General features: G+C 41.5%; 2 protein-coding genes across 2 annotated transcripts in view; one reads left to right on the top strand and one right to left on the bottom strand.

Moving 5' to 3' along the window:
- LOC140728792 (uncharacterized) overlaps window positions 1-23,660 on the top strand; it is a gene marked incomplete at its 5' end in the record, with an annotated part of 62,132 nt that extends 38,472 nt beyond the window's left edge. Inside the window, 7 exons of the mRNA XM_073047747.1 lie at window positions 44-174; window positions 672-731; window positions 5,389-5,551; window positions 6,135-6,311; window positions 13,544-13,650; window positions 17,572-17,639; window positions 23,254-23,660. Coding sequence (XP_072903848.1) covers window positions 44-174; window positions 672-731; window positions 5,389-5,551; window positions 6,135-6,311; window positions 13,544-13,650; window positions 17,572-17,639; window positions 23,254-23,307 — 760 coding nt within the window. The remainder of the gene's footprint in view (window positions 1-43; window positions 175-671; window positions 732-5,388; window positions 5,552-6,134; window positions 6,312-13,543; window positions 13,651-17,571; window positions 17,640-23,253) is intronic.
- LOC140729819 (uncharacterized) overlaps window positions 1-27,217 on the bottom strand; it is a 348,439-nt gene that overhangs the window by 245,966 nt on the left and 75,256 nt on the right. The gene's annotated exons all lie outside the window — the stretch shown is intronic.

Here is a 27,217-nt window from a genome sequence, read left to right on the forward strand (position 1 = left end):
TTTAACTCGACTAGCTTAACTTGTGTTTTATTTTTGCAAACAGGAACGGCAGTATCGTTGTGGATCATGAAGTTTTACTTGTTATGAGCACCTCGGAAGGATTTTCTGAAGAAGTTCTCAATAAAAAAGTCGAAAATATCCAAGCAAGTCTAAAAAATTCCAGTTTAGCAGGAGGTAGGAATTAAATTCAAAAGGGAGCTTTACACTGTACGTAATCTGTGCTTTACTGAAATGTTCAGTAGGACAGAGTGTATTACTGGCCTTGCAGTGTTTGATGGAACAGTGTAGGCCTTTCTCGTATCAGAATATTTGACTGAATTTCCAAGAGTGTGATCTACCCGGTTTCATTTTTTTAACCTTTTATATTTAATTTTTATTTATCATACATTTTTTAAATTAATTTGTGCTGCATGAATTGTTATTATCTGCTCTGCACAGACTGGAGTAGTGCTGCCATCTCGTTTTCCTGAGCAACAACAATAAAGTTTTGTGCTCTTCTGTTCTACTCATGGGTTTGGAAATGAAGTTTTGCTGTGCTCCATGACCCAGCACTGAAACCCTTCACCTAAATTGTCATCAGATTCAGAAAACTTCCATTCTTTCATATTTCAGCTTTATATCATCCTGCAATCATTTATGAAAATTATTTATTTTTAAATTTTAATTTTCAGGCAACAATGGATTTGTTTTCGATAATTCCAATATAACTGTGAAAAAGCCTGCTTTGAAAGGTAGGATGTGCAATTTAATACTTTGTTACAACAGAACAAATCAATATTGGGTAATTAGGTGTAAATCTAAGTATATCCAGTTGTTTAAATAGCTTTGATGGTACTTTTAGTAGCAGAAATATTGGTAAGCAGAAAACTCCATTTTACGTTACACAACCAGCTGCAGTGGAGAAAAGATTCTTTTAAATCTGTGAGTTGTTGTGAATGCACTGAGCAGTGGACTTTCTCATATAATTAACAACATCCCAAAACAGCCTGTTAACGTCTCCCTAAGCAAAATACCAACACTTGAAGAAGTCAAGGAGGCCATGAATACCCTGAAAAACAACTAGGCCGCTGGACTTGATAGAATACCAGACAAGGTCTACAAAATTGGAGGTAACCCGTTTCATTACCAACTGCATCAACTTCTTATCAAGATCTGGATAAATGAAGACATACCAGCAGTCTTTAGATACTCAGCAATTATTACCGTCTACAAAAGGAAAGGCGACCGATCCGAATACAGAAACTTTCATGGAATTTCCCTGTTAGCAACAGCAGGAAAGCTCCTCACCCGCACCATGAACAACTGGCTCAAGCCTTTAGTTGAGAAGATCCTTCTGGAGAGACGTAGACCATCACGTAGAACAATCGACATGATCTTCACAATGCGACAACTACAAGAAAAATGTCGAGAACAACTTCAACCTTTGTACATGGCATTCATCGACCTCACCAAAGCCTTTGACTTGGCATCAAGGGAACTCCTATAGGATGTCCTATCCACCTACAGATGCCCTGAAAAGTACATTCATATCCTGAGGCTGCTCTGTGATGGCATGCTTGCCACAGTCATGGTCAGCAACAGTAACTGTGAGCCTTTTCAAATCAGATCAGGAGTAAAACTGGGATGTGTGATTGCCCCAACTTTGTTCACCATTTTCATTGCAACAATTATCCACATCATCAAGAATGACCTACACCCAGGAATAAAAATTGTCTACAGAACAGATGGCAGACTTTTCAATCTTGCCCGTCTCAAGTCCAAAAACAAGACATCTACGAGTTCCCTCATCGAGTTCCAATACGCAGATGACAAGTGTTGCAGCTCTCTCAGAAAACCACCTACAACAGATTCTGACTACCTTCAACCGTGTATACACGGAACTTGGACTTACCATCCATTCCAAGAAGACTCAGATCATCTACCAACCGTCACCAACTGAGACAAATCAGATAGAACCAACAATTCAGCTTGGTGAAGCAACCCTAGAAAACATGGACCACTTTCCGTATCTTGGAAGTCACCTCTCTCCAATGTTGACCTTAATGACAAGATCCAACATCGTCTTAAATCTGCTGAAACAGCTTTTGAGCATCTCTGAACAAGAGTCTTTCATGATTGTGACATCTGAACAGACACCAAAATGTTAGTGTACAAAGCAGTGGTGATCCCAACACTCCTGTATGCATCAGAAACCTGGACAACATACCGACAACATCTGAAGGCACTTGAAAAGTTCCATCAACGCTGTCTTCAAAACATCTTAAATATCAGCTGGCAAGATAGAAGAACCAACGTCAGCGTGCTGGATGGAGCAAAAACAACGAGCATTGAAGCCTACGTGATCAAGAACCAACTAAGGTGGAGTGGTCATGTCGTTCGGATGAAAGACAAACATCTGCCAAAACTAATCTTCTACTCCCAGCTTAAAGAAGGCAAACATAAAAGAGGCGGACAACAGATCTGCCACCTGGAACCATCTGTCCTGAATTCAGAAGAACTTTCAAAGCCAAGATTGGACTCATAATTCACTTGAGAGCCCATAAATAGATCAACAGAATGAAGACCATCATTCACGACTTTGAGGGATGGACACGATGACGACAACTTCTCGTGGTATCAAAGATCAAAAACCTGATACGAGTATAAAAATGGTTGAGTTTCTCCCAAGGAATTAGACAAAACTGGAATTCCACACTCAACAATTCTTCACCTTCTCATCTCCATGGTGCATGAACTGTACCTCAATATTCGTTCCTTCTGTACAATTTATTTACTTTGTAATTTGTAGTACCTTTATGCCTTTGCACTGTACGGTTACCACAAAACAACACATTTTTACACCATATATGACCTAATACTGCATCCTTTGCCTCACACATCTGCTCATCTTTGAGGTGTCATTTTGTTGTTCCACAACAGACCAAAACTGGTTCCAGTACACTCAAACACCGACAGTCAGGGGTTTTATTCCCTGTTAATTCTCATGTAATTTCTGTAATGCTAATAGGTCCTTACATTTTGCAACAACGACAATAAACTTGTTATTCCACACTTCTTGTCATGAGTAGAGTAGAGAGCCCTCTGTATAGGCATGTCAGACATGAAGGACATGGTACAATTTCACAGAGGATGATCACACAGAAAGTTTGATCACTGTTTGAGAATAGCAGTATCAACACACTGAAAACAAACATGCTGCTCAGTTGTACCTTTCCCCCAAAACATTAAATTTTTAATAAATAGAGACAAGTTAACATTATTGTCATGTACGTGAATACAATGAGGCCCAGGTATAAGGAAATAATTTCTTGCAGCACATAGATTCTGACAATACACAACTTAAATTACACAAGACAATGAAGAAAAAGTGTGTAAACAGGACATCAGTGCAAATCACAGCTAAAACAAAGACAGACAGACAGAAAGGGGAAACGAAGCCAGAGTAATCTGGTGGGGGAGGGGAGGTGTACAAGGTGGCAGGTGATGGGTGAAGCCAGGACAGGGGGATTGTAGGTGGCTGGGGGAGGTGATAGGTGGTAAAGGTTAAGGGTTGAAGAAGGCTAATCTGATAGGAGAAGGAAGGGAGGTGACAGGCAGGTGAACAGAAGGGGTAAGAGGGCAGCAGGATGGGGAATGGAAAAGAAAGAAGGGGGAGGGAGAGAAATGACTGATAGAGAAATCAATGTTCATGCCGTCAGTTTGGAGGGTACCTAGAAGGAATGTGAGTGTTGCTCCTCCAATCTGACAGTTACCTCATTGTGGCAGTAGAGAGGCCATGGACTGACATGTCGAGATGGGAACGGAGAACTAATTAAAATGGTTGGCCACTGGGAATTCCTGCCTGTTATGAACAGAGTTGTTCTATGTTGGGTCTCACAAGTGTCAAGGCCACACCGGGAGAACCTGATACAATGGATGACCCCGAAAGATTCGCAGGTGATATGTTGCCTCAGCTAAAAGGACAGTTTGGGGTTGTGAATGGTAGTGAGGGTGGAGATGAATAGGCAGGTGTAACACTTCCACTTGCAGGGAGAGGTGCCAGGAGGGAGTACAGTGCCAAATGTTAGTTTCAAATGGAATATGTGTTGTTCCTCCAACCCAAGTGCGGCCTCATCCTGACAGTGGAGGAGGCCATGGATGGACATATCGGAACGGGAACGGGAAGTGGAATTGAAATGGGTGACCACTGGGAGGTCCAGCTTCTTTTGGCAGACTGAGCATAGGTACTCAATGAATAGGTCTCCCAATCTACGTCGGGTCATACCCATGTACAAGAGGCCACAATGAGAGCACCGGACACAATATATGACCCCAACAGACTCACAGGTGAAGTGTCACCTCACCTGGAAGGGCTGTTTAGGGTCCTGATTGGTAGTGAGGAGGAGGTGTAGGGGCAGGTGTAGCAATTGTTTCACTTGCAAGCATAGATGCCAGGAAGGAGATCAATGGGGAGTGTGAAATAGACAAGGGAGTCAAGTAGGGAGCGATTCCTGCAGAAAGCATAAAGTAGGAATGGAGGGAAAGAAGTGCTTGGTGGTGGGAACCCGTTGGAGGTGGCAGAAGCTTCAGACATGATGGGAGGTGGGGTGGTAGGAGAGGACAAGAGGAACCCTATCCTTGGGAGGGTGGCAGGAGGATGGGGTAAGAGCAGACGTGCATGAAATGGAAGAAATGTGGTTGAGGGCGGTGTGGAGTAAGGGAAGCTCCTTTCTTTGAAAAAGAAGGACATCTCCTTCATTCTAGAATGAAAAGCCTCATCCTGAGAACTGATGCGGTGGAGATGGAAGAATAGAGAGAAGGGGATGGCGTTTTTCCAGTGGTGTGGGACGAGGAGCAGGGCAGGTATCTGTGAGAGTCCATGGGTTCATAATAGACATCAGTGGATAAGCTGACTCTGGAGATAGAGACAGTGAGGTCGAGAAAGGGGAGGGAGGTGTCGAAAATGGACCAAGTGAATTTGAGGGCAGGGTGGAAGTTGGAGGCAAAGTGGATGAAGTCAATGAGTTCAGCACAGGTGCAGGGAGCAGCACCAATGCAGTTGTCAATGTAGTGTAGGAAAAGTGCTGGACAGTTGTTCATGTAGGCTTGGAACATAGACTGTTCCACACAGCCGATGGACATGCATGCATAGCTGGGACCCATGCGAGAGCCCATGGCCACCCCTTTAGTTTGAAGGAAGTGAGAGGAGCCAAAGGAGAAATCATTCAGAGTGAGGACAAGTTCTGCTGGGTGGAGGAGTGTGGTGGTGGAGGGGAATTGGTTAGGTCTGGTGTCCAGAAAACAACGGAGAGCTTTGATGCCTTCCTGGTGGTGGATGGAGGTGTATGCTGACCCACCATCACATCAATAATTCATCAATAATAACTTCTATTTCTTTACTATTGACAGATAATTGCACTGCATTGGTTCCTGGTAAAGCCAGCAAATATTATAAACTGGTTTTCACTGAGAAGAAGGCTGCATGTCTTTCAATATGTGATTCAGCAAGGAATGACTCAATGAAGTGTGGAAATGGAATTTGCGGAATGACAAACAATGGACCCTTGTGCTAGTAAGAATTGACAATCATTGTTCTCTGAATATTTTCATATCTTTGCAGCCTTAATAGTATTCTTCTGCACAGTAAGGTTCCACAGCCATGAAATCATGAAGCATAAATAACTTCATGAAGATTCCACACCATTTCCTTTCTTAGATGAAATTCTTAGATGGAGTGGATTTGCCAATGCAATCTGGGTTCAATGTTCAAGGATCTGCAATATCTCGAGTCTCTAGATTTTATGAACTGTTGAACATTATTCATATTGATACCTAAACAAATTTCTATTTCACTATTTTTAGATGATACTTTGTAATGTAATAGAACTTTTCTGTGGGCCTTTGTTAGGAAGAATGTGACCCCAAGTACCCAGTGAAATTTATTGATGGTTAGGATTTCATTAAAAATGAATTTTAACACTTGAAATATGCTCAAAGCACTGTCACTGCTCAGACAGAACAGGTGCATCAGTTCTAATAGCTGTGCAATTGTGGCAATGTGGGATGGGTTTTCAGCCCTGAGGACCCCAAAGTACAAAACCAAAAGCAAGGAAGTTCAGTCTATAATAATGATCTTTTCCTTCACTTTCTTCCAGTTGCGATGTGAGTCGAGACTACTGGTACTTTGGTGTTCACTGTGATCATACGATTCACAAGAATGGACTGATCGCTGGTTTATCAGTGACACTAATTGTACTTGTCCTTGGCCTTCTGGCTATTACCATCTACAACATGAAGTTTCGCAGGACCATAAAGCAATTTGAAAGCAAAGGGTATAGTAAAATACGTCCATATTTGTATTTTAATATAATTATTATGTTTTCATTCTGGAAATCCTGAGGATAGCAAATATATCTCCTGAAATAAAATTTCCAAAAACTGAAAACTCTTGAAAAGTTACTAAGTGAGCACTTGAAGCACCATAACCTTCTGCTCTCTATCTGTACTGTAAATTGTTTCTCTGACTAACCAAATGACTGAACTTCTGGCTCCAATATCTTTACAATCTTGTAAAAATAGATCCATTGGATCTTGAAAAAGGCTTTAATATACAAGAAATTAAATGGAAAAGAGTGTCAGGCTGAATTCTGAAGAAAGTTAGGCTAGACTTGAAGTTCAAAGTTCAACCAGGATCCTTTTGAATGTCAGAACATGGTCAAGGGGCTTGTCTGCATTTTGCATAATTTCCGAATAGAAAGGAAATTGTAGTTCCAAAAATGCAAATAGATTGGCAAAACCAGAATTATTGAAGGGATGTGGGAATAATTATGCTAACTGCTTATCTTCTTGTCAGTTTTTTAAGCTTTAAAGGATTATGACTAGGTAACGTGGACTGTGATATGTTGAGTAACCTTGAGCGGTCCTGTTGAACAAAGTACAGAGCCTTGTCTAGTACAAGGTAGTGGTAAATTCAAAGCTAATCTGTAAAGCAGCATTTTGTGTGAGCCAATGGTCAATCAATGAATCAGCTTCCACTGGAGTTACTATTCATTCAAATTGAGTTATTTTACCACACAGTGAACTTGGGTCTTGGTGCAGAAAAGAAATGGGTGATAAGATCAGAATCAGAGGGTTGTTTCTCAGAATGAAGGCTGATGACTCGCATTGCTGTCATTGGAACCCTGGTTGTTTGTTATTTATATCAACAATTTGAATGTGGATGCATAAGGCTTGATTAGTTTTTGGATGACAACATTCGGATGTGCAGTTGATGGTGAGGAGATTGCTGGCTGATCTTGATCATTTAGGCGAGTGAGCTGAGGAGTGACAAGTGGATTTCAATACAGATAATTATGAGGTTATATTATGCAGTTTGGAAAGTCAAATGATTGTTGGACTTGCTGTATACTATAAATAAATAGGACACTAGGGCTATAATGGAACAAGGGGTCCTCGGAGTACAAGTACATATTTCATTAAAAGCAACATGACAGGTAGACAGGGTGGTGAAAAGGGCATTTAGCATATTGGCCTTCATCAGTCAGGGCACTGAGTACAGGAATTCAGTTAGAGAGTCACTTTACCGTAGACATAGCAGCAGAATTAGACCATTTGGCCATCAAGTCTGCTCCGCCGTTTCATCATGCATTATTTTCTCTCTCAATCCCAGTCACCTGCCTTCTCCACTTAACCTTTAACGCTCAGAACCTGTTGAATAATCTTTGGCTTCTGTGGCAATGAATTCTACCCCCTGGCTAAAGAAATTCCTTCCAATCTCTATTCCAAATGGAAGACCCTCTATGTTGAGGCTGTGTCCTCTAGTCCAAGACTCACCGACAATAGGAAAAATCTTCAATATTTGATGCCTTTCAATATTTGATGTTTTAGTGAGATCCCCCCTTAATCTTACAGTACTCAGCTTAATACAGCCCTAAAGAATATTAACACTTTCATTCCCAGAATGATTCATGTGAACCTCCGCTGGATCCTATCCAATGCCAGAACATATTTTCTGAGTTAAGGGGCCCAAAACTGCTCACAATACTTCAGGTTTGGTCTGACTAATGTCTTACCAAGCCTTGACATGACTTTTATATTCTTGTCCTTTCAAAATGAATGTTAACATTGCAGTTGACTTCCTCACCACTGACTCAACCTGCAAGTTAAACTTCAGGGAATCCTGCACAAGACTCCCAAGCCCCTTTGCAGCTCTGATTTTCAATTTTCAGCCCACTTAGAGAATAGTCTGCTCCATTGTTCCTTCTACCAAAGTACATGACCTCACACTTCCCTGAACTATATTCCATCTGTATCTTTGCCCTTACCCCTCATCTGTCTGTCCTTCTAAAGACTCACTGTGTCCCCAGAACTACCTGCTCCTCTACCAATCTTCATGTCATCTGAAAAAACTTGGACACAAAGCTATCCAAATCATTGATATATAACATGAAAAGATGCGGTCCCTGCACTGACCCGTTCGGAACACCATACAGCAAACCGGATAACACCCCTGAGATTTCTATTCTTACCCTTATGACAGAGAGACAATCTTTCCAAGTAGTTATTTAATTATAGATTTTCAGTGATAAGGCCAATCAGTGTAGAGTCATCAGCAAATCTGATTAGCAGATTGGAGCTGTGGGTGGTGACACAGTCATGGGTTTACAGAGAGTAAAGGAGGGGGCTTAGAACTCAGCACCGAGGGGTACCTGTGTTGAGGGTCAGAGGGGTAGAGGTGAGGGAGCCCACTCTTCCCACCTGCCGGTGATCTGACAAGTCCAGGATCTAGCTACACAAGGTAGGGAGAAGGCCGAGGTCTCTGAGCTTCTTGTCAAGCCTGGAGGGAATTATGGTGTCGAATGCTGAACTGTAGTCCAAGAGCAGCATTCTCACACAAGCATCCTTCTTCTCTGGAAGTGTAAGGACGGTGTGTAGAGCTGTGGCTATTGCGTCATCTGTCGATCGGTTTTGTCGGTAGGTGAATTGCAGGGGGTCCAGTGTGGGTGGCAGCAAGATGCAGATACAGTCCTTGTCCAGCCTCTCAAAGCATTTGATTATTATTCAGGTGAATGTGACAGGACACCAGTCTTCCAGACATGTTACCTTGGACTTTTTAGGTACCAGAACAATGGTGGATGTTTTGAAGCAGGAGGGTACTCTACACTGGGAGAAGTAGTGATTAAAAACATCTGTAAACACACCAGCCAGCTGTGCTGTGCACATCCTGAGCACTCACACTGGGATGCCGTCCGTCTACCGGTTGGAAACATCTGTGTCCCTCAGCCTCAGAGATGACCAAGCTGCCAGTCACATCAGCTGTAAGTCTCCTCAGGGGCTCAGTATTGGTGACATTGAATCGACATAAAAAGGATCTAGCTCGTCTGGGAGAGAGGCGGCGATGTTGGCAGCATCATCGCATTTAGCTTTGAAGTCTGCGATGGTGTGCAGAACTTGCCATAAGCTGTGTGTGTTGTTGGTGGGGAGTTGTATCTGGATCTTCTCCCTGTATTGTCGTTTCACTGACCTGATGACTGCGCAGATCGTAGCTGCATTTTTTGAGCCCCTGCTTATTATCGACCACGTAAGCTCTGTGTCACGTGGTAAGTGTTGCTCGTATGGCACTGTTGATCCAGGGTTTCTGGTTTGGATAGACCCTGACCGATTTCTGGGGGACAACATCCTCGATGCCCTTCCGGATGAATCTCTTGACCCCATCCGTGAACTCGGAGACATCCTTATCAACAAAGACATTCCAGTTGACATCATCAAAGCAGTCCTGTAGCATGGATTCCGATTGGTCGGACGAACAGTGGATGGTTTTAACTATGGCCGCCTCTTGATTCAGCTTCTGCCTGTAGCTTGGCAGCAACAAGATGGAGGAGTAATCCGATTTTCTAAATGGGGGCGAGGGAGCACTATGTAAGCATTGCGGAAGGGAGAGTAGCAACAGTCAAGTATGCTGTCTCCCCGTGTGCTCACCTGGATGTGTTGACAAAACTTCAGAGAGACTTTAGTCAGCGACGCTCTATTAAAGTCAGTGGCGATGACGAAGGCAGCCTCCAGGTATGCAGTCTCCAGTGCTGATGGTCTCGTACATTTCCATGACCTGGTTACTATTCAGAGGCCTATATATAACTCCCATCGTGGTCTCTTCACCCTTGCAGTTTCTTAAATCTACCCACAAAGATTCTACATCTTCCCACCCTATGTCACCTCTTTCTGAGGATTTGAAATCATTTTTTTTTTACCAACAGAGCCTCCACACCTCCTCTGCCTACTTGCTTGTTCTTTCAATACAATCTGTTTCCTTCCATGTTCAGCTCCAAACTATGACCTTCCTTCAGCTACACCAACTTACCTGCCAATCTCTAACTGCACTAAAAGATCATCCACCTTATTGCATCTCCTACATGCATTTAAGTATAACACCTTCAGTCTGGTATTCATCACCCTTTTCAATTTTGCCCCCAGGTTACACTTCAACTCAATTTTTCCTCAGTCTCACACTGCATCTATTTGTATAAAACTGCCCATCTTCAGCCCCATCACGCTAGTTCCCATACCCCAGCCAAATTATTTTAAACCTTCCCCAAAAGGTCTGTCACACCTGTCCGCAAAGATATTGGACCCCCTCAGGTTTAGTTGTAACCTGTCATCTTTGTGCAGGTGATACCTTCCCCAGAAGAGATCCTAATGATCCAGAAATCTGAACCCTGCACCTTGCACCAGTTCCTCAGCCACACATTCATCTGCCAAATCATCCCATTCTTACCCTCACTGGTGTGTGCCACAGGCAGCAATTCAGAGATTACTACCCTGGAGGTCCTGCTTTTCAGCTTTCTAACTAATTCCCTACTGTTTTCCAACCTATGTTGTTGATACTAATACATACCATGACCTCTGGCTGCTCGCCCTCCCCATTTATAATGTTGTGGATGCGATCCAAGACATCCCTGAGCCTGGCACCTGGGAGGCTAATTACCATCTGAGTTTCTTTTTCAGGTCCATGTAATCTCCTGTCTCCTCCTCTGACTATGGAATCCCTTATCACTATGGCACTCATCTTCTCCCTCCTTCCCTTCTGACCCACCGAGCCAGACTCAGTGCCGGAGACTTATTTGATGCAGATTCTCCCTGGTAGGTCATCCCTTCCCAACAGTATCCAAAGCAGTATACCTGTATTGATTGGAACAGCCACATGGGCACTCCACACTGGCTGGCTTTTCCCTTTCCCACTCTTGACAGTCACCGAGGTACTTGCCTCCTGCAACCAAGGGATGACTATCTCCCTGTAGCTCCAATCTATCACCTCCTCATTCTCCCACGTGAGCTGAAGTTCACTGAGTTGCAGTTCCAGTTCATTAACACAGTCTCTAAGGAGCTGCAGCTCGATGCACTTTGTGCAGATGTGGTTATCATGGAGTCTGGATGTCTCCCAAAGTTTCCACATCTCACACAAAGACCATACCATTAACTTTGCACCCATACTGAGTGCAAGAGCTATGTACAAATAGATAAATAACGAGAGAAAAATGTACTAGAACCTTACTTAGAACCTCTGCCTGTGTTTGGTCAAGCCTATTCTTGCCAAAGCCTGTTGAGCCAAAGGCTCTAACATTGGTCCACTCCAGTGTTGGCCACTCCAACAATGCCACTCTGCTTACATCTCTCTTCTTATTGGCTCAAATAAAATTCAGTCCCAACAAGATTTGTTATTTTCAAAGGCTCCGCCTGACAACAATGTTCCTCTCTCACTCACTGCTTCAAATTATGACTCACTCCCAATGAGACTCATTCTTTTCAAATGGCTCCCACCTTGCAATGCCATCTTTAGCACTACAGAACAGAAACAGGCCCTTAGGCCCATCTCAACTGTTTTGGTCTGGTGTTCCGCCTAGTCCCATCCACCTCAACGGGGACCATAGCCTTTCATAACCTTTCTCATCCAAGTGCCTATTACCACATTATCATCTAAATCATTACCATAGATGATAAACAACAATGAACCCAAATGTCAAAGTACCACACATGAGGCTGCTTAACAAAATAAGTACTACAGAAAAGATATTAGCATGGATAGAAGATTGACTGACAGGAAGGAGGAAAAGAGTAGGAATAAAGGGGGCCTCTTCGGTTTGGCTGCTGGTGGTTAGTGGTATTCCACAGGGATCTATGTTGGGACAGCTTCTTTTCATGTTATACAGTATATCGATAATCTGGATGGTGGAAGTGATGGCTTTCTGGCCAAGTATGCATAAAGTTATGTGGAGGGGTGGATGGAGTTAAAGAAGAGGGAGTCATCAGAAGGAATTAGGCAGATTAGGAGAATGGGCAAAGAACATACAATGGAATACAGTGTCAGGAAGTGTATGGTCAGTCATGCACTTTGTTAGAAGGAATAAAGGCATACACTATTTCATTTGGGTATTAAACTCAAAAATCAGATGTGCAAAGGGACTTGGGAGTCCTCATACGGGATTCCCTAAAGGTTAACCTGCAGACTGAGTCAGTATTAAGGAAGGTAAAATTGGACTGTAGGAAGGGAAGAGAGATGAATGGACAGATATTGCATCTCCAGTGACATGAGGATCGGTGGGTGGGGAGGACAAAGGAGCAGATGTTTGGATTAAACATGACTGGTTAAAGAGGGCCAAAAGAACTGACAGATTTGTGCACTTTAAAAACTCAAACTCAATCAGGTTAGGCAGGGATGTGTGGCTGAGATAAAAGATCAGCCATATTGATGGCAGACCTTGCACAATGGTCAAGTGGCTTATTCATGCTTCTGTTTCTTGTGATCAAAGCTTTCCAATACTGGGAATTATGTTTTAGTCTTTACTTGCTATTGATTAAGGATCTTCAGGCTTTTCCACAATGCCAATGTATAGGTGACAATTTATGTCCTGATTAGGGGATAATGTGGAGAACATTGTTTCCGTGCATTGATCCTCTTGTCAATCCTGTTCAATAATATATTACAACTACATGGTATATTATTGAAGGTCATACAATCGATCTTCCATATCAGTTATTGCAAAGACAGTGCCTGTAGTTGAAGATAAATGTGCCAGTCACGTGTTTAGCTATGCCCCCAGGATCAGCTGTGTGTGGGTCAGTTGATAGTATTTTTGCCTCTTGGTCAAAAGATTGTGGGTTCCTGCTCCACTTCACAACTGTAGTATGAATGCCTAGGCTCACACTCCAATATCAATGGACTATTGTTCATTTAGAAGTAACATTTTCAGGTGAATTGTTACACCAAGTTCTGTTTTGTTTTTCAGATCATTATAAACGATTTCCTGTGGACTTTTAAAGGACAGCAGATGCTTTCTCTGCTGTGCTCTGACTAATATTTATACCTCTATCAATATTGCTAAAACAATAATCACTTTGATTTCTATGGGAACTTGTAAACTGGGGATTGGCTGATACTTGCCCTACATTATAATTGTAACAAAGTTCCAAAAGTACTGTACTGGAACTCTTTCATACAATATGCAGTGCTACAGAATCACAAATCTTTCTTGTTTTGCTTCCCTAACTCGAGCACTTCTGTGTTTTATAGGGATGAACTAAAGAAAGAAATAATGGACAAGTGGGAAGATGATGAATGGGAATGGAGCAATTCTGGGATCAACATTGTCATTGAAAAAGGCACCGAAAACCTTGATGGTAATGCATGAATTTGCACAAATATGCATGAAACAGTAATAAAATAGCAAGAACTCTATTTTAAATGGGCTGCTCAGCATAGAAGACTCTGTGTTGCTTATGTCAATTTTCTGTGTTTTCTCATTACCGATTCTGAAATTGGTAGGAAAGTCAAACTTCAGAGAAACAAATCCTTTGGCCCACCACGTTCATGCCAACTTTCAACTGCCCATCTATAGAAATCCATTTTACCATTCTATGCCTTGGTAATTCTAGTGCTCGTCTAGATGTTTCATAAATGTTGTAAGAGCCTTTGTCTTCAATACCCTCCTCAAGCAGTGCTCTTCAGATCTCAACCATTCTGTGGGTGAAAAATAGCTTCCTCCTATCTCTTGTTAATGTGAAAGCTCCTGAACTTAAATCTAGGTGTCCTGGTTCTCGACCGCTCTGCCATGAGGAAAGCTTCCTCGTGTCTACCCTATGCAAGATGTTCCTAATGTTGTACAACTCTATTAGCTTTCTCCTTAGCTTTCTTCACTCCATGAATGACAGACCCAGCCAATCCTGTTATTCCTCATAACTGAGTTACTCCATCCCAGGCTATATCCTGGTGAATCATAAAAAACGCAAAGTCTTGAAATCAAAAATAAAACTGAAAATACTGGAATACTCAGAATATCAGGCTGCATCTGTGGGAAGAGAAACAGGGTTAAAATTTCAAGTTGAAGATCTTATGCTCGAATTAGGAAAATGAGAAAAAAGTTCATTAAACTGTAAGGAGTGTGGAGAAGGAATGATGTCTCTGTTCAGGATTAAATTGGGGTGACATTGGAAATATGTACAGGTCCACAATCCCTTATCTGAAATTCTTGGAGCCAGTTGCATTTCAGAATTCAGAATTTTTCAGATTTCAGAATCCTTCCTTATCTCCCCACAGATACCAAAAAACACGTATGCTCAAGTCCCTTATTTAACCTGTCTCAATGCAGGTGGACTTTAGGACCCGACAGAGCACCGGACCTACGTAAATTCTCTCGTATACTTTAAATCATCTCTAGATTACTTATAATACCTAATGAAATGTAAATGCTATGTAAATAGTTGTTATACTGTATTGTTTAGGGAATAATGACAAGAAAAACATTTTATTTCCAACTAAAACATTCAATAAAACAAAAATATACAGCTTCAAATGAATAGAATCAAACACATGATAAATGACTTAATGGAATAAATGTAGAACGTCACTGTCACTATAAAACTTCAGTAACTTGTCTTCCTTTTTCTTTAAATCATATACAGTGGTAGTTCCGACACCATATTCTTTAGTAAGACATTGCACAGACACACCACAATCAAGCTTCTGCAATAACAACACTTTCTGCATTATTGATCATGATAGATGCTTCCTTCTCTTTTTCTCATTGTTACCCATAGGGGTATCTGCAGCTCTTTTTGACATTTTCACAGTGAAATTAAACACCAAGTCAACAGTGAACACAAAATATCAGCAAACAGCAATGCACATGTAAACAGGACGAGCGCTGAGCCACAACAGACGTCTGGCGGCCTCTGCTAGTGCTGCCACGTCGCACCTGAGTGATGTCAGCTGTTGGCGAAAAAAAACTTCAGTTTTTGGAGCTTTTTGGATTTCAGAATTTCAGATAAGGGATTGTGGACCTGTAGCAAGCTATCTACTTGATGCATGAATGGGGATAGTTAGAGGATGAACACATGGACCAAAGGACAGTGCACGGTGCAGAGGACGAGAAGATGCTGACCACATCAGGCTGGGAAGTTGTCCACTTTCAGAAAGAGAGAAGAAAGATCAAAATCAAGAAAGGAATCAGAAACAGCCAAGAAGGAACAAAGCAAGAGAGGCAAACAAATTTCACTGCAGAATGAACAGAGCTTTCTTTCTGGAAGAGAAGTGGCAGTAAATGAAGATCAAAATAACTGCTGATGCTGGAAGTTTAATCTTCATAGAAGTTCTCATGGAGCTATAGAAATTCAATTTAAGTAGTTTCAGCGTATCCCTGTAGTCTTTCCCAAACTTCAACATCCGACCAAAAGTAAGTCTTCTAAAAAGACAATGTAATCTGTTAGCCAGCAACATTAAGAGCCAAGTCAGTAAAGTGGGAGCCATTACTAATGTTGGTTCTGGCCGTATTAAGTAAGACCTGGTGGAGAATATCAGAAAGTTGTGCCAGCAGGCTCCAAATCCAGATCTGAAATTTATGATCTTCAGTTGTAGAACATACTTTAAAAAGGGAAATTTAAAAACAATTAAAACAGAAGGTAGTACAGACTGGACAGTTAACAGAGAACAGCAGTGGGAAAACTTGAATTTTTTCATTGCTCCCAACAATGCACAGTCTTCCCTACGTCTTCTCAGTGTTTGCTCCATTCAGAGAAATGGCAAATCAGAGTCAGAATCGGAATCAGGTTGAATATCACCGGCATATGTTGTGAAATTTGTTGTTATGCAGCAGCAGTACATTACAATACATGAGAGTAAAATCTGTAAATTAAAGCTAAAATGTACATACACTTTATATTATATATATATTATATATAAGAAAAATAATACTGAAGTGATGTTCATGAGTTCAATGTCCATTCAGAAATCGGATGGCAGAGGAAGAAACTGTTCCTGAATTGCTGAGTGTGTGTCTTCAGGTTCCTGTAGCTCCTCCCTCATGGTAGCAATGAGAATAGGGCGTGCCCTGGGTGAAGGGAGTCCTTTTTGAGACACCACTCCTTGAAGATGTCCTGGTTGCTAGGGAGGCTAGCACCCATGATGGAATGGAGTGAGTTCTAGTGCCTGATGGAGCTGATAGCAAATTAGTGTCAATGCACTAATGATAGCAAACTATAATATGTTCTAAAATTAATTATAAGCCAAAAAAATCTTGACCTTGATGCTGATCTTAATTCTTGATCTGAAAGCTCCATCAAAAGAAGCTTTTCAGCTGAAGTTCCAGTGGTAAGTTCAGGGGTAATACATATCATTATGTTTTCTATAAGTCTGTGTGAGAAATCCAGTCCTTAAGAGTCACACAGGCCAAGGCCAGTGAAATTGTGATGTTTTGAAAATCAATGCAAATTGAATTTTGCATCATTCACGGCTCTTCATCTGTGAGATCTCCAGCTTCAAAACAATGGCTCAGAAATTCATCCGTACACTTTATTTTCAGCATTCACTGTCTAATAAAGAGATGTTAAATTCATTAGAACCCACACAACATCAAAGGGCACTGATCAGAAAATGCCTGTGTGGTGTCTCTAAGGACATGAGGTGCCCTGACACACATCAGAAGCAAAACATTTGGGAGCTCTGCAGTAGAACCGAGTGAATTTTCTCAGGATGAACACCAAACTCAATCTCTAATGAAAAATAGCCTCAATCGAACTTGACCAATCTGGGATCACAGTCACCACACCCTTAGGTAGTTTAAATAGGTCAGTGGACAGAAATTCTATTAGTTCTTCAAGAGCACAACTAATTCTGTGCTCATCAAATCAGAAAAAAAGTGGCACCAACCTTTGTCTGAAAGTGAGGTCTCTCACTTTGTGAGAAAAAAGGTGATGTGAGTTACCCTGTTGCATGGTAGCATAGTCATTAGCGAAACATTGTATAGTACCTGCAATCCGGGTTCAATTCCTGCTGCTGCCTGTAAGGACTTTGTATGTTCTCCAGGTGACACCGTGGGTTTCTTTTTCCTCCTACACTGCAAAGCCATACTGGTTGGTAGGTTATTTGTTCATTGTAAATTGCCCTGTGATTAGGCTAGGATTAAATTGGAGGAATAGCTGGCCAACACAGCTCGAAGGGCCAGAAGTGCCTATTCTGCACTGTATCTCAGTAAATTAGTAAATGATCTGTCATTTCTGTAAAAATATATATTTGATTTGATGATCATTGTTTGCATTTATATTCAGGTTCAATAGCTGAAGAGGAATCCTGCAGCAGTTCCGGGAGTTATATGACATCAATACCAATGGGAGAGGTTTGTGTTTATATTGTGTATTGATGATACAACTATGGACCGATTACAGTATCACATGAAAACAATAACTTGAATTTACATAGCATCATTACTGGAAAGAACCATCTCAGTATGCTCAACAAGCAAATGACCAATCAAAAATTCAGCAAAGAATTGATTGCAATCCTTAGGACAATAAAAGAGATGGATTTGAAGGAGAATCTCACAGGATCGGAAAGAGGTAGAAAGGTATAAAAAATATCAAAGCCAAAGACTAAGGTTTAAAATTGGTGATGTACAACAGGTCAATAACTGAACATGCCTCAGAGCGATGCAGTTTGCTGAGGTTGCGATTGGGAAATGGGAAAGGTGGCAGATTGTCTGGTCATGAAAGGACTTGAAAGCAAGGACAAGAACTTTATGACTGTCAAAGTACAAATTTCAAAGTAAATTTCTTATCAAAGCGTATATATGTCACCATATACAACCCCGAGATTGATCTTCTTGTGGGTATTCTCAACAAATCTATAAAATAGTAACTGTAACAGAATCAATGAAAGACCACAAACTGCTCAACCAGAGTGCAGAAGACAAGAAACTGTGCAAATGCAAAAATAAGAAATGATATTAATAAACTAGTCAATAAGTATTGAGAACATGAAATGAAGAGCTCTTAAAAGTGAGTTCATTGATTGTGGGAACACTTCAGTGATGGGGCAAGGGAAGTTGAGTTATCTGCTTTGGTTTAAGAGCCTAGTGGTTGAGGGGTAATAACTGTTCCTGAACCTGGTGTGAGACTGGAGGCTCTCATACCTTTATCCCTATGCCAGCAGTAAGTAGAGTGCATGTCTTGGGTGGTGGGGGTCCCTGATGATGGACCCTGCTTACCTGTGACAGTAATAGCAAGAATCAGTTTTTATCAGGAAACAGATCTGGAGTGTGAATCAGACTGAGAGCAAGTTGACTAACAGAGAGTCTAAAAAAATCATATTAACGATGTGTGCAGAGAACAATAGCAGAGCTTTACTGAACTGTTCAGCCATTGTAGTGAAAGTACGCACAAGTTCCTTCTGAAGAATTCAGCTCCAGTCCTCCTTTTGACCCAGGTTGTAATGAAAATTCAACAAACATAATAAAGCACCAATTGTCTTCAGTGTGCAAGTCATAACTGGTGAATAGCTCTACCAACAGCACTTGGTATCATTGTGTTGATGAAAGAAAGTCGATTTGGTTGGAATGACCAATTGGATATGCCCTGGTTTTAGAGGCAAGAACAAGTCAGGGAAATATTTCACATTGTGGAACAGATCCCAGAGTCGTCATAACACAGGAAATGTTTGGCTACATGTTCAGATAGATCTACAATCAGGAAATAAACTCATCCTATAACCTTTGCCTATCTATGACTCTCATCTAATCTTGCTTTCAAATGGAGCTAACTGATTGGATGAAAATTGGCATCTGTGATGGTGGCAAACACACGAGGAAGCCAGGTTGGATTGTCGACTCAGCATTCCATTCTGAAGATAATTCTGTAAGAGTCATCCTCAGCAACAACAATAACAGCTTTTTAAAATCCCAAAATAGTCAATAACAAGATCTAAACTGCCAAATTGCTTATGGCAATAGTTTAATTCCCATCACCAAATCTTTCTCCTTGCTTGTGCATACTGTGTATAATGATTTATGGAGAAACATAATTTTGTATGTTGTTGAATTTTAGAAAATGGCCAGGACACTTTTCAAATTGTAAACTCTAGAGTATTCCATGGTATTGGCCATGGCATGCCAGAGGAGACAGTGCGATAAAGGTAAAGTGGAAGTTTGGCCTCCATCAAGTCATTGTACTTGTGATCAAGTGATCAGAATAAGGACTACTAGGGTATGTCCATTGTGGGCCAATACAAAAAAAATGCCCAAAAGTTCTGATAGAAAGTGACGTTGTAATCAGGAAATATTTGTTTAAACATAATTTTTCATACTATGCTAATTTATCTCCCACTGCATTGGAAAAGGGAAATCTGACCAAGTGAGCACTTCATCATTTGGGCTTAAACATTTGGAAATACCGATTTCATTCAGGCTCCATGTTAAAGCCGAACATTCCAAATTATCTCAATACCTCGGCAACCTTCTATAGATGTGTGGTGGAAAGTGTGGCTGCAAAACGGCTTTGAGCGGAAAATGACTTTGAGCAGAAAACCTACTAAAGCTAGCAGATCTGGACCAGTACATCATGGGTAAAACCCTCCCAACCATTGAGCACCTCTACAGGAAACATTGCTGGAGAAAACAGCATCCATCATCAAAGAGCCTCACCAACCAGGCCGTGCTCGTTTCTCGGGGCTGCCATCAGAAAGAAGGTACAAGAGTGTCAGGGCTCTCACCAACAGCTTCAGGAACAGTTACTACCATCAGGCTCTTGAACAAAGGGGGATGGTCCATTGATCTTGTTTACATTTACTGATCTGTAGATTTGCTAAGCATGCCTGCATAAAAAGAATCTCAGTGTTGTATGTTGTGACAAGTATTTAATCAGAAGGACAGGAAGGAAGGCATAGGCAGTGATGTGACTCTGTTAGTAAGAGATGGAGTTACATCTTTAGAAAGAGCTAACATTGAATCAGATGATATTGATACTTTGTGGATGAAATTAAGAAACACCAAGGGTAAAAAACATGATGAATATCATATATAGGCCTCCAAATGGTAGCCAAGATGTGTTCCAAAGGGAGCTGGAAAAGGCATGTAATAAGGATAATAACACAGTTATAACGGAGGACTTCAATATGCAAGGGTACTTGGAAAAATCAGTTTGCTGTCAGATCGCAAGAGAGGAAATTGTTGAATGCCTATGAGATAGCTTTTTAGAGCAACTTATGCTTGAGCCTGCTTGGGGAAAGGCTATCTTAGATTGGGTGTTGTATAATAACCCAGATCTTATGAGGGAGCTTAGGTAAAGGAACCCTTAGGAGTCAGTGATCACAACATGATTGAATTCATGCTGTAATTTGAGAGGTAGAAGCATAACTCACATGCATCAGCATCACAATGGATAAAAGGGAATTGCAGAGGTATGAGAGTGGAGCCTGCCCAGGTGGATTGGATGAGGATACTGGAGGGGATGATGGCATAACAGAGATGGCTGAAGTTTCTGTGAATAGTTTACAAAGTGTAGGATAGATATGTCCAACAGAGCAAGAAGTTCTTGAATGGCAGAGGTAGACAACTGTGGCCGACAAAGGAAGTTAAGGTCTGAATAAAAGCCAAGGAAAGGGCATATAAGGTAGCAAAAGTGAGTGGGAAGGTGGATGATTGGGAAGCTTTTAAAGTCCAACAAAAAGCAACTAAAAAGCTATAAGAAGGGAAAAGAAGTTATTTCAGTTATATGAGGGGTGATTGATAAGTTCATGGCCTAGGGTAGAGGGAGTCAATTTTAGAAAACCTAGCACACTTATTTTTCAACATAGTCCCCCTCCTACATTTACACACTTAGTCCAGCGATTGTGGAGCATACGGATCTTGGATCTCCAGAAAGTGTTCACAGCAGGGGTGTTGATAAGTTTGTGGCCCAAGGTAGAAGGAGATGAGTTATACAGCTCTCGTTACATGCACATGCAGTTCAACTCTTTGAGTGATTATGCAGAATGTTTGGTTAATAACTCATCAGTTAATAACTCATCGGGGTGATTGATAAGTTTGTGGCCAAAGGAAGAAGGAGATGAGTTATTAACCGCTGGACTAAATGTGTAAATGTAAGAAGGGACAAGGTTTTCTAAAATTGACTCCTTCTAATCTTAGGCCACAAACTTATCAATCACCCCTCGTATAAAGAGTAAAGGAAGGTGAGAGCTGATATTGGACCACTGGAAAATGATGCTGGTGAGGTAGTAATGAGGGACAAAAAAATGGCAGATGAACTTAATGGGTACTTTGCATCTGTCTTGACTGTGGAAGACACTAGCAATGTTGCAGAGTTCTGTGAGTGTCAGGGAGCAGGAGTGGCACCATTGCTATTACAAAAGGACAGGTTCTAGGCATACTCAGAGGTCATAAGCTGGATAAGTCACCTGGACCAGATGGAGGACATTCCTGAGGCCTGGGAGAAGGTTGCTGAGGAGATAATGGATGCATTGGTCAAGATCGTTCAAGAATCTTTTGATTCTGTCATGGCCCCGAGGACCAAAAGTTTGTGAAATGTTACTCCACTCTTTAAGAAGGGAGGAAGGTAAAAGAATGGAAATTATAGGCCAGCTAGGCCATCCTCAGTGGATGGAAAAGTGTTGGAGACTGTTCTTAAGGATAAGGTTTCAGGTACTTGGAGAATAATAATAAAATATGTCAAAGTCAGCATGGTTTCTGTGAAGGGAAATCTTGCCTGACAAATCTGTTCTTCGAGGAAGTAACAAGCAGGGTGGAAAAAGGAGAGGCAATGGATGTCATTTACTTGGATTTTCAGAAGGCATTTGATAAGGTGTCACGCATGAGGGTGCTTAGTAAGACAAAATCCTGTGGCATTTCAGGAGGGATACTCATGGATAGAGGAATGGTTGATAGACAGGAGGCAATGAGTGGGAATAAAAGGGGCCTTTTCTGGTTGGCTGCCTGTGACGAATGGTGTTCCTCAGCGGTGTGTAAAGAGGCCACTGCTTTTCACATTGTTTGTCAGTGATTTAGATAATGGAATTGTTGGCTTTGTGGATGATACGAAGATAGGTCGAGGGATAGGGAGCAATACGATTGCAGCAGGACTTAGACAAATTGGAAGAATGGGCAAGAAGAGGCAGATGGAATGCAGTGTTGGGAAATGTATGATAATGCATTTTGGGAAAAGGAACAATAGTGCAGACTATTATCTAAATGGAGAGAAAATTCAAACATCAGAGGTGCAAAGGGACTGAGGAATCCTCGTGCAAGACTCCAAGAAGATTAATTTACAGTTTCTCTACAGAAATTCTCTACAGTTTTGGGCCCCATATCTCACAAAGGATGTGTTGTCATTAGAGAGTCCAGAGGAGGTTCACAAGGAAGAATGCAGGGAGATCTCATTGAAACCTACTGAATGCTGAAAGGACTAGATCAGGTGGATGTGGAGAGGATGTTTTCTATGGTGGGGGTATTCAGAACTAGAGGGCACAGCCTCAAAATTGAGGGGTGACCCTTTAGAACACAGGTAAAGAGGATTTTTTGCCAAGGAGTAATAAATCTGTAGAATACTCTGCCACAGACTGTGGTGGAGGCCAAGTGCATGGGTATATTTAAGGTGAAAGTTGATCGTTTCCTGATCGGTCATGGCATTGAAGGATATGGTGAGAAGGCAGGTGTAAGGGGTTGAGTGGGATCCGGCATTAGCCATGATGGCATGGTGGAGCAGACTATATGGGCTGAATGGCCTAATTCTGCTTCTATGTCTTATGATCCTATGGTCTAGTCTGATATTAAATTTTGCTTTGAACTATGAGTTTTAATAATTTCCTCTTGCTGATGTTTGATCTGCCTCCAGTGCAGAGAGAAAAAATACAACATGTCTCATTCCAATTAAGAATGTTAGCACAAGAAATTGTAATGGATATCATTTTCAGAAAAAGTGAAATATTTGATACAGAGAAATAAATAAATCAATTTTTCTTTTCAGTTGAAAATCCAGAGGCCAAAGATGAATATGGATAATTTCTACGATGACATGTAAAATGTCCAGATGAAACTGCTGGAACTTTGATCATGTATACGGTCTTTATTTTGCTTGAAAGTATTTGTTTGCGCTCTACAAATACAGTATGTGTACCTCTTCATGATTTAAATAAAACATAACATGTTGCCACAAAATTATTAAACAAAATCTAACCAGAGTTAATTAAAGTGGCAATAGGTCCAAAAGTATTAATTCTCTGAGCCATGCAAAATCAAAAGACATTTTCTTAAGGATGTAAAGAAATTTCTCAACAAGTCCTCTATTAAGCATGTTTCTGTACCGGGAATTCAATGATGATTGAGTTCGATTGATTACATTATACTGTATAATTAAAAAGGAATGGATCAAAATGCCATTGTTTCCAACTGCCAGGTTTCATTAAAACACTGAATACTAAATAACATACATCTCACCTATTATGAGACAAATGCTTGATACAGTGTTGCTAATGTTGTTTTGTTATTCAAGAAGGGAATAATTCTGGAAACTATATACCTGTGAGTGTCACAAGAAGTTACTTGCGGGTGATCTTGAAGCTTTAGTTCTCTGAGGTTTCAGTGAAGAGAGGCTTCTTTTGGAGAAAGCAAAAGGAGAGAAAAGCTCAATTTTTTTCTAATCCCTTCTTTATATCTGCTCAGCTAGGACAGTAGAGATGCCAGGAAGGATAGAGGAGTGCTGAATCTTGTATAATGTGTGAAGGCAGGGAGATCTCCAGTGTCCCTGACAACTACAATTGTGAGAAGGGCTAACAATCTAAAGCCGAGAGGACACCCAACCGCTGATATGCCTGGAAATGAAAATAAGGTCTGATGTTGCAAAGATCGATACACCATTGGAACCTGAAATGTAAGATCCATGTATCAAGGTAAACAAGATGTGGTCAAAAATGAGCTGGCGAGACTAAACATTGACCTATTGGGAATTAGCAAACTGAATTGGACTGAAATGGGTCATTTTACATCAGACAGTTGTCAGATCTTCTAGTGTGGGCAGGAAAAATACAGAAAGAATGGAGTGGCTTTAATTATCAAAAAAAGGGTACCAAAATCAGTGACTGGATACAACCCCAAAATGATAAAATGATCGCAATATGACTTTTGTTATGGTCTGGTCCGGAGCCCGCTTTCTGGGTCTTGATCCAGTCCGCGGACTCCATACCCCAGGTTTTGTAGCTGTCCCTCCTTTCACCCTTAAGCCCAAATAGGATCATCTTGGGTTAAGGAGGTGCACCTGAGACCTATTGGCTGGCAGGTGTATATAAGGGGCTCTGGGACTGAATCTAGTTGGGGGGTTGTCTTGTTCTTCTGGTACCTGCAGTTCTGTTTGGTTTGCCTTGTTGTGCTGTTGGCCTGGCTATCCTATCTTGACCCTGGCTTGGAATACTCACTGTTAATCATCTAGTTCTGTCAGTCTGTTCTTGTAGTCACCCTGGCCTGAGCTCCCTTCTGATCCCTTACGTCTGTTGGGTAAGCACACTGGACTGCTGTTGCCAGGTGGGGGGACCCTGACCCTTTCCTACCCCTCTCTTCTGATGGGTTGTGCCCTGCAACCTGCCCAGATGTTCTGTGTCTTGCCCAGGCACCCGTGTTCCTGCCTGGGAGGTGGCCCTGCCCAGGAGCTATGCGGCCTGCCCTGAGGACTCCAACCCTTTCCTACCCCTCGCTCCTGATGGGTGGTGCCATGCATCCTGCCCAGGTGCCCTGTGACCTGCCCATGTCCCTGTGCTCCTGCCTGGGAGGCTGGGCCCTGCCCAGAAGTAATGTGGCCTGCCCAGGGGGCTATCCACCCAGCTTTCCTTGTCCCATAGACCCATCCTTTAGCTTAGCCAGGGTCCTGCCTTTGCCATGAACTCTCTGAACCCCAGGATCACTGTTGCATACCATGGTCTCCCCATCTTGTTCTATCCTTTAGTTGTTCCTGTCCTGCCCCTAGTACTTCAGTGCCTGTGTCCTGCTTTTGAGTCCAGTCCCCACTTCCCCCTTGTGATAACTTCAAGGCAAGCCTTTCAATGTCACAGTGATCCAAGTTTATACTGCAACCACAGATGTCAAAAAGGATGAAATTGTCCAGTTTCATGAAGAATTGCAGCTCCTCCTGGATATGACACCAAGAGAGGATGTACCATTTATCATTGGAGACTGAAATGAAATCATGGAGCACCGGGAGAAACAAACAACTTCGGCCTTGGAGTATGGAACGAAGCAGGGCATCGACTGAAAGAATTTTACCAAGTTAACTCTCTGGTTATAGCAAATACCCTCTTCCAACAGCCTAAAAGGCAGCTCTATACATGGACATCACTAGACTGTCAACACCAAAACCAGATTGATTATACACTTTGTAATCAGAGATGGAAGAGCTCTGTACAATCAGCTAAAACAGGACCAGGAGCAGACTGTGGCTCATACTATGAGCTGTTGGTTGTAATATTCAGAATGAAACTGACAAGGATCAGGAAAACCAATGTACCAGCAAAGATTGATGTCGATAGCATCCCTCAAGAATATGTTGTGGAGGTGAAGAACAGATTCCATGGATTCAACCTGGTAGAGAAAAAGCTGGAAGAACTATGGATAGAAGTAATGAGCATTATACAAGAGGTGGCAACAAAAATATTGCAAACAAAAAGAGGAGCAGGAAAGCAAAATGGCTTTCTGTGGAGGGTCTACAAGTGGCTGAGCAGCAAAGAGAAGTGAAGGTCAATGGAGATTGGAAAAAATACCTCCAACTGAAGGAAATATACAGAAACTTACTTAAAGGAGCAGTGCAAAGAAGCTGAAGAAGCCAACAGAACTGGAAAAACAAAAGCTGTATTGAAGAAGATTAGAGAAATCAAAGGAATGTTTCATGCAAAAATGAGTATAATAAAAGACAAAGAAGGGAAGGACAGAAGAAGAAAATATCAAAAAGAGATGGCAGGAATACACAGAAGAATTGTACAGGAAAGATCCCAACAGCGAAGATACCTGTAATGACTCCCTCATCGATCTAGAGCCGGACATTCTGGAAAGTGAAGTCGAACGGGCGATAGAAACATTAACAATAATAAGGCTGCAGGATGTGACAGGATACCAGTTGAATTGTTTAAAACTTTTAAAGGTGATGCTGTAAAATTGTTGCATGCAATTTGCCAGCATACCTGGAAAACCCATCAATGGCCTTTAGACTGGAAAAGATCAGTTTATACCCCAATTCTCAAGAAGGGAAATGTAAGAGAATGTTAATCTCACATGCTAGCAAGGTAATGCTAAAGATCATGCAAGCAAGACTGCAGCAATATATGGAATAAGAACTGCCAGATGTATGTACTGGTTTTAGAAGAGACAGAGGCATCAGAGAGGAAATTGCTAACCTACACTGGATAATGGAGAAATCGAGGGAATTTCAGAAAAATATTTATCTATGTTTTATTGACTACTCTAAAGCCTTTGACAGTGTAGACCATAATAAACTATGGCAAATCCTTAAAGAATTGTGGATACCTGGACATCTGATCTGCCTTATGAGAAACCTGTACGAAGATCAAGAAGCAACAGCTATTGCCGAACAGGAACCAACAAACTGGTTCAAGATTGGAAAAGGAGTTCGACAAGGCTGCATACTGTCAGCCCACTGATTTAATCTATATGCTGAACACATCATGAGGAATGCTGGTGTAGAGGACTCAAATCAAAATTGCCAGACGAAATATTAACAACCTCAGATATGCAGATGATACTACTCTAATGGCTGAAAGTGAAGAAGATCTGAGGAAGCTTCTAATCAAAGTGAAAGAAGAAAGTCCCGAAGCTGACTTGTTGTTCAACATTGAGAAAACCAAGATTATGTCGACCAGTCCTATTAACTCCGTGGTAATAAATGGAAAGGAAGTAAAAGCAGTGACAGATTTTGACTTCCTCGGTTCAAA

Source organism: Hemitrygon akajei, chromosome 6, assembly GCF_048418815.1.
Source record: "Hemitrygon akajei chromosome 6, sHemAka1.3, whole genome shotgun sequence".
In the NCBI taxonomy this organism is placed as follows: Eukaryota; Metazoa; Chordata; class Chondrichthyes; order Myliobatiformes; family Dasyatidae; genus Hemitrygon; species Hemitrygon akajei.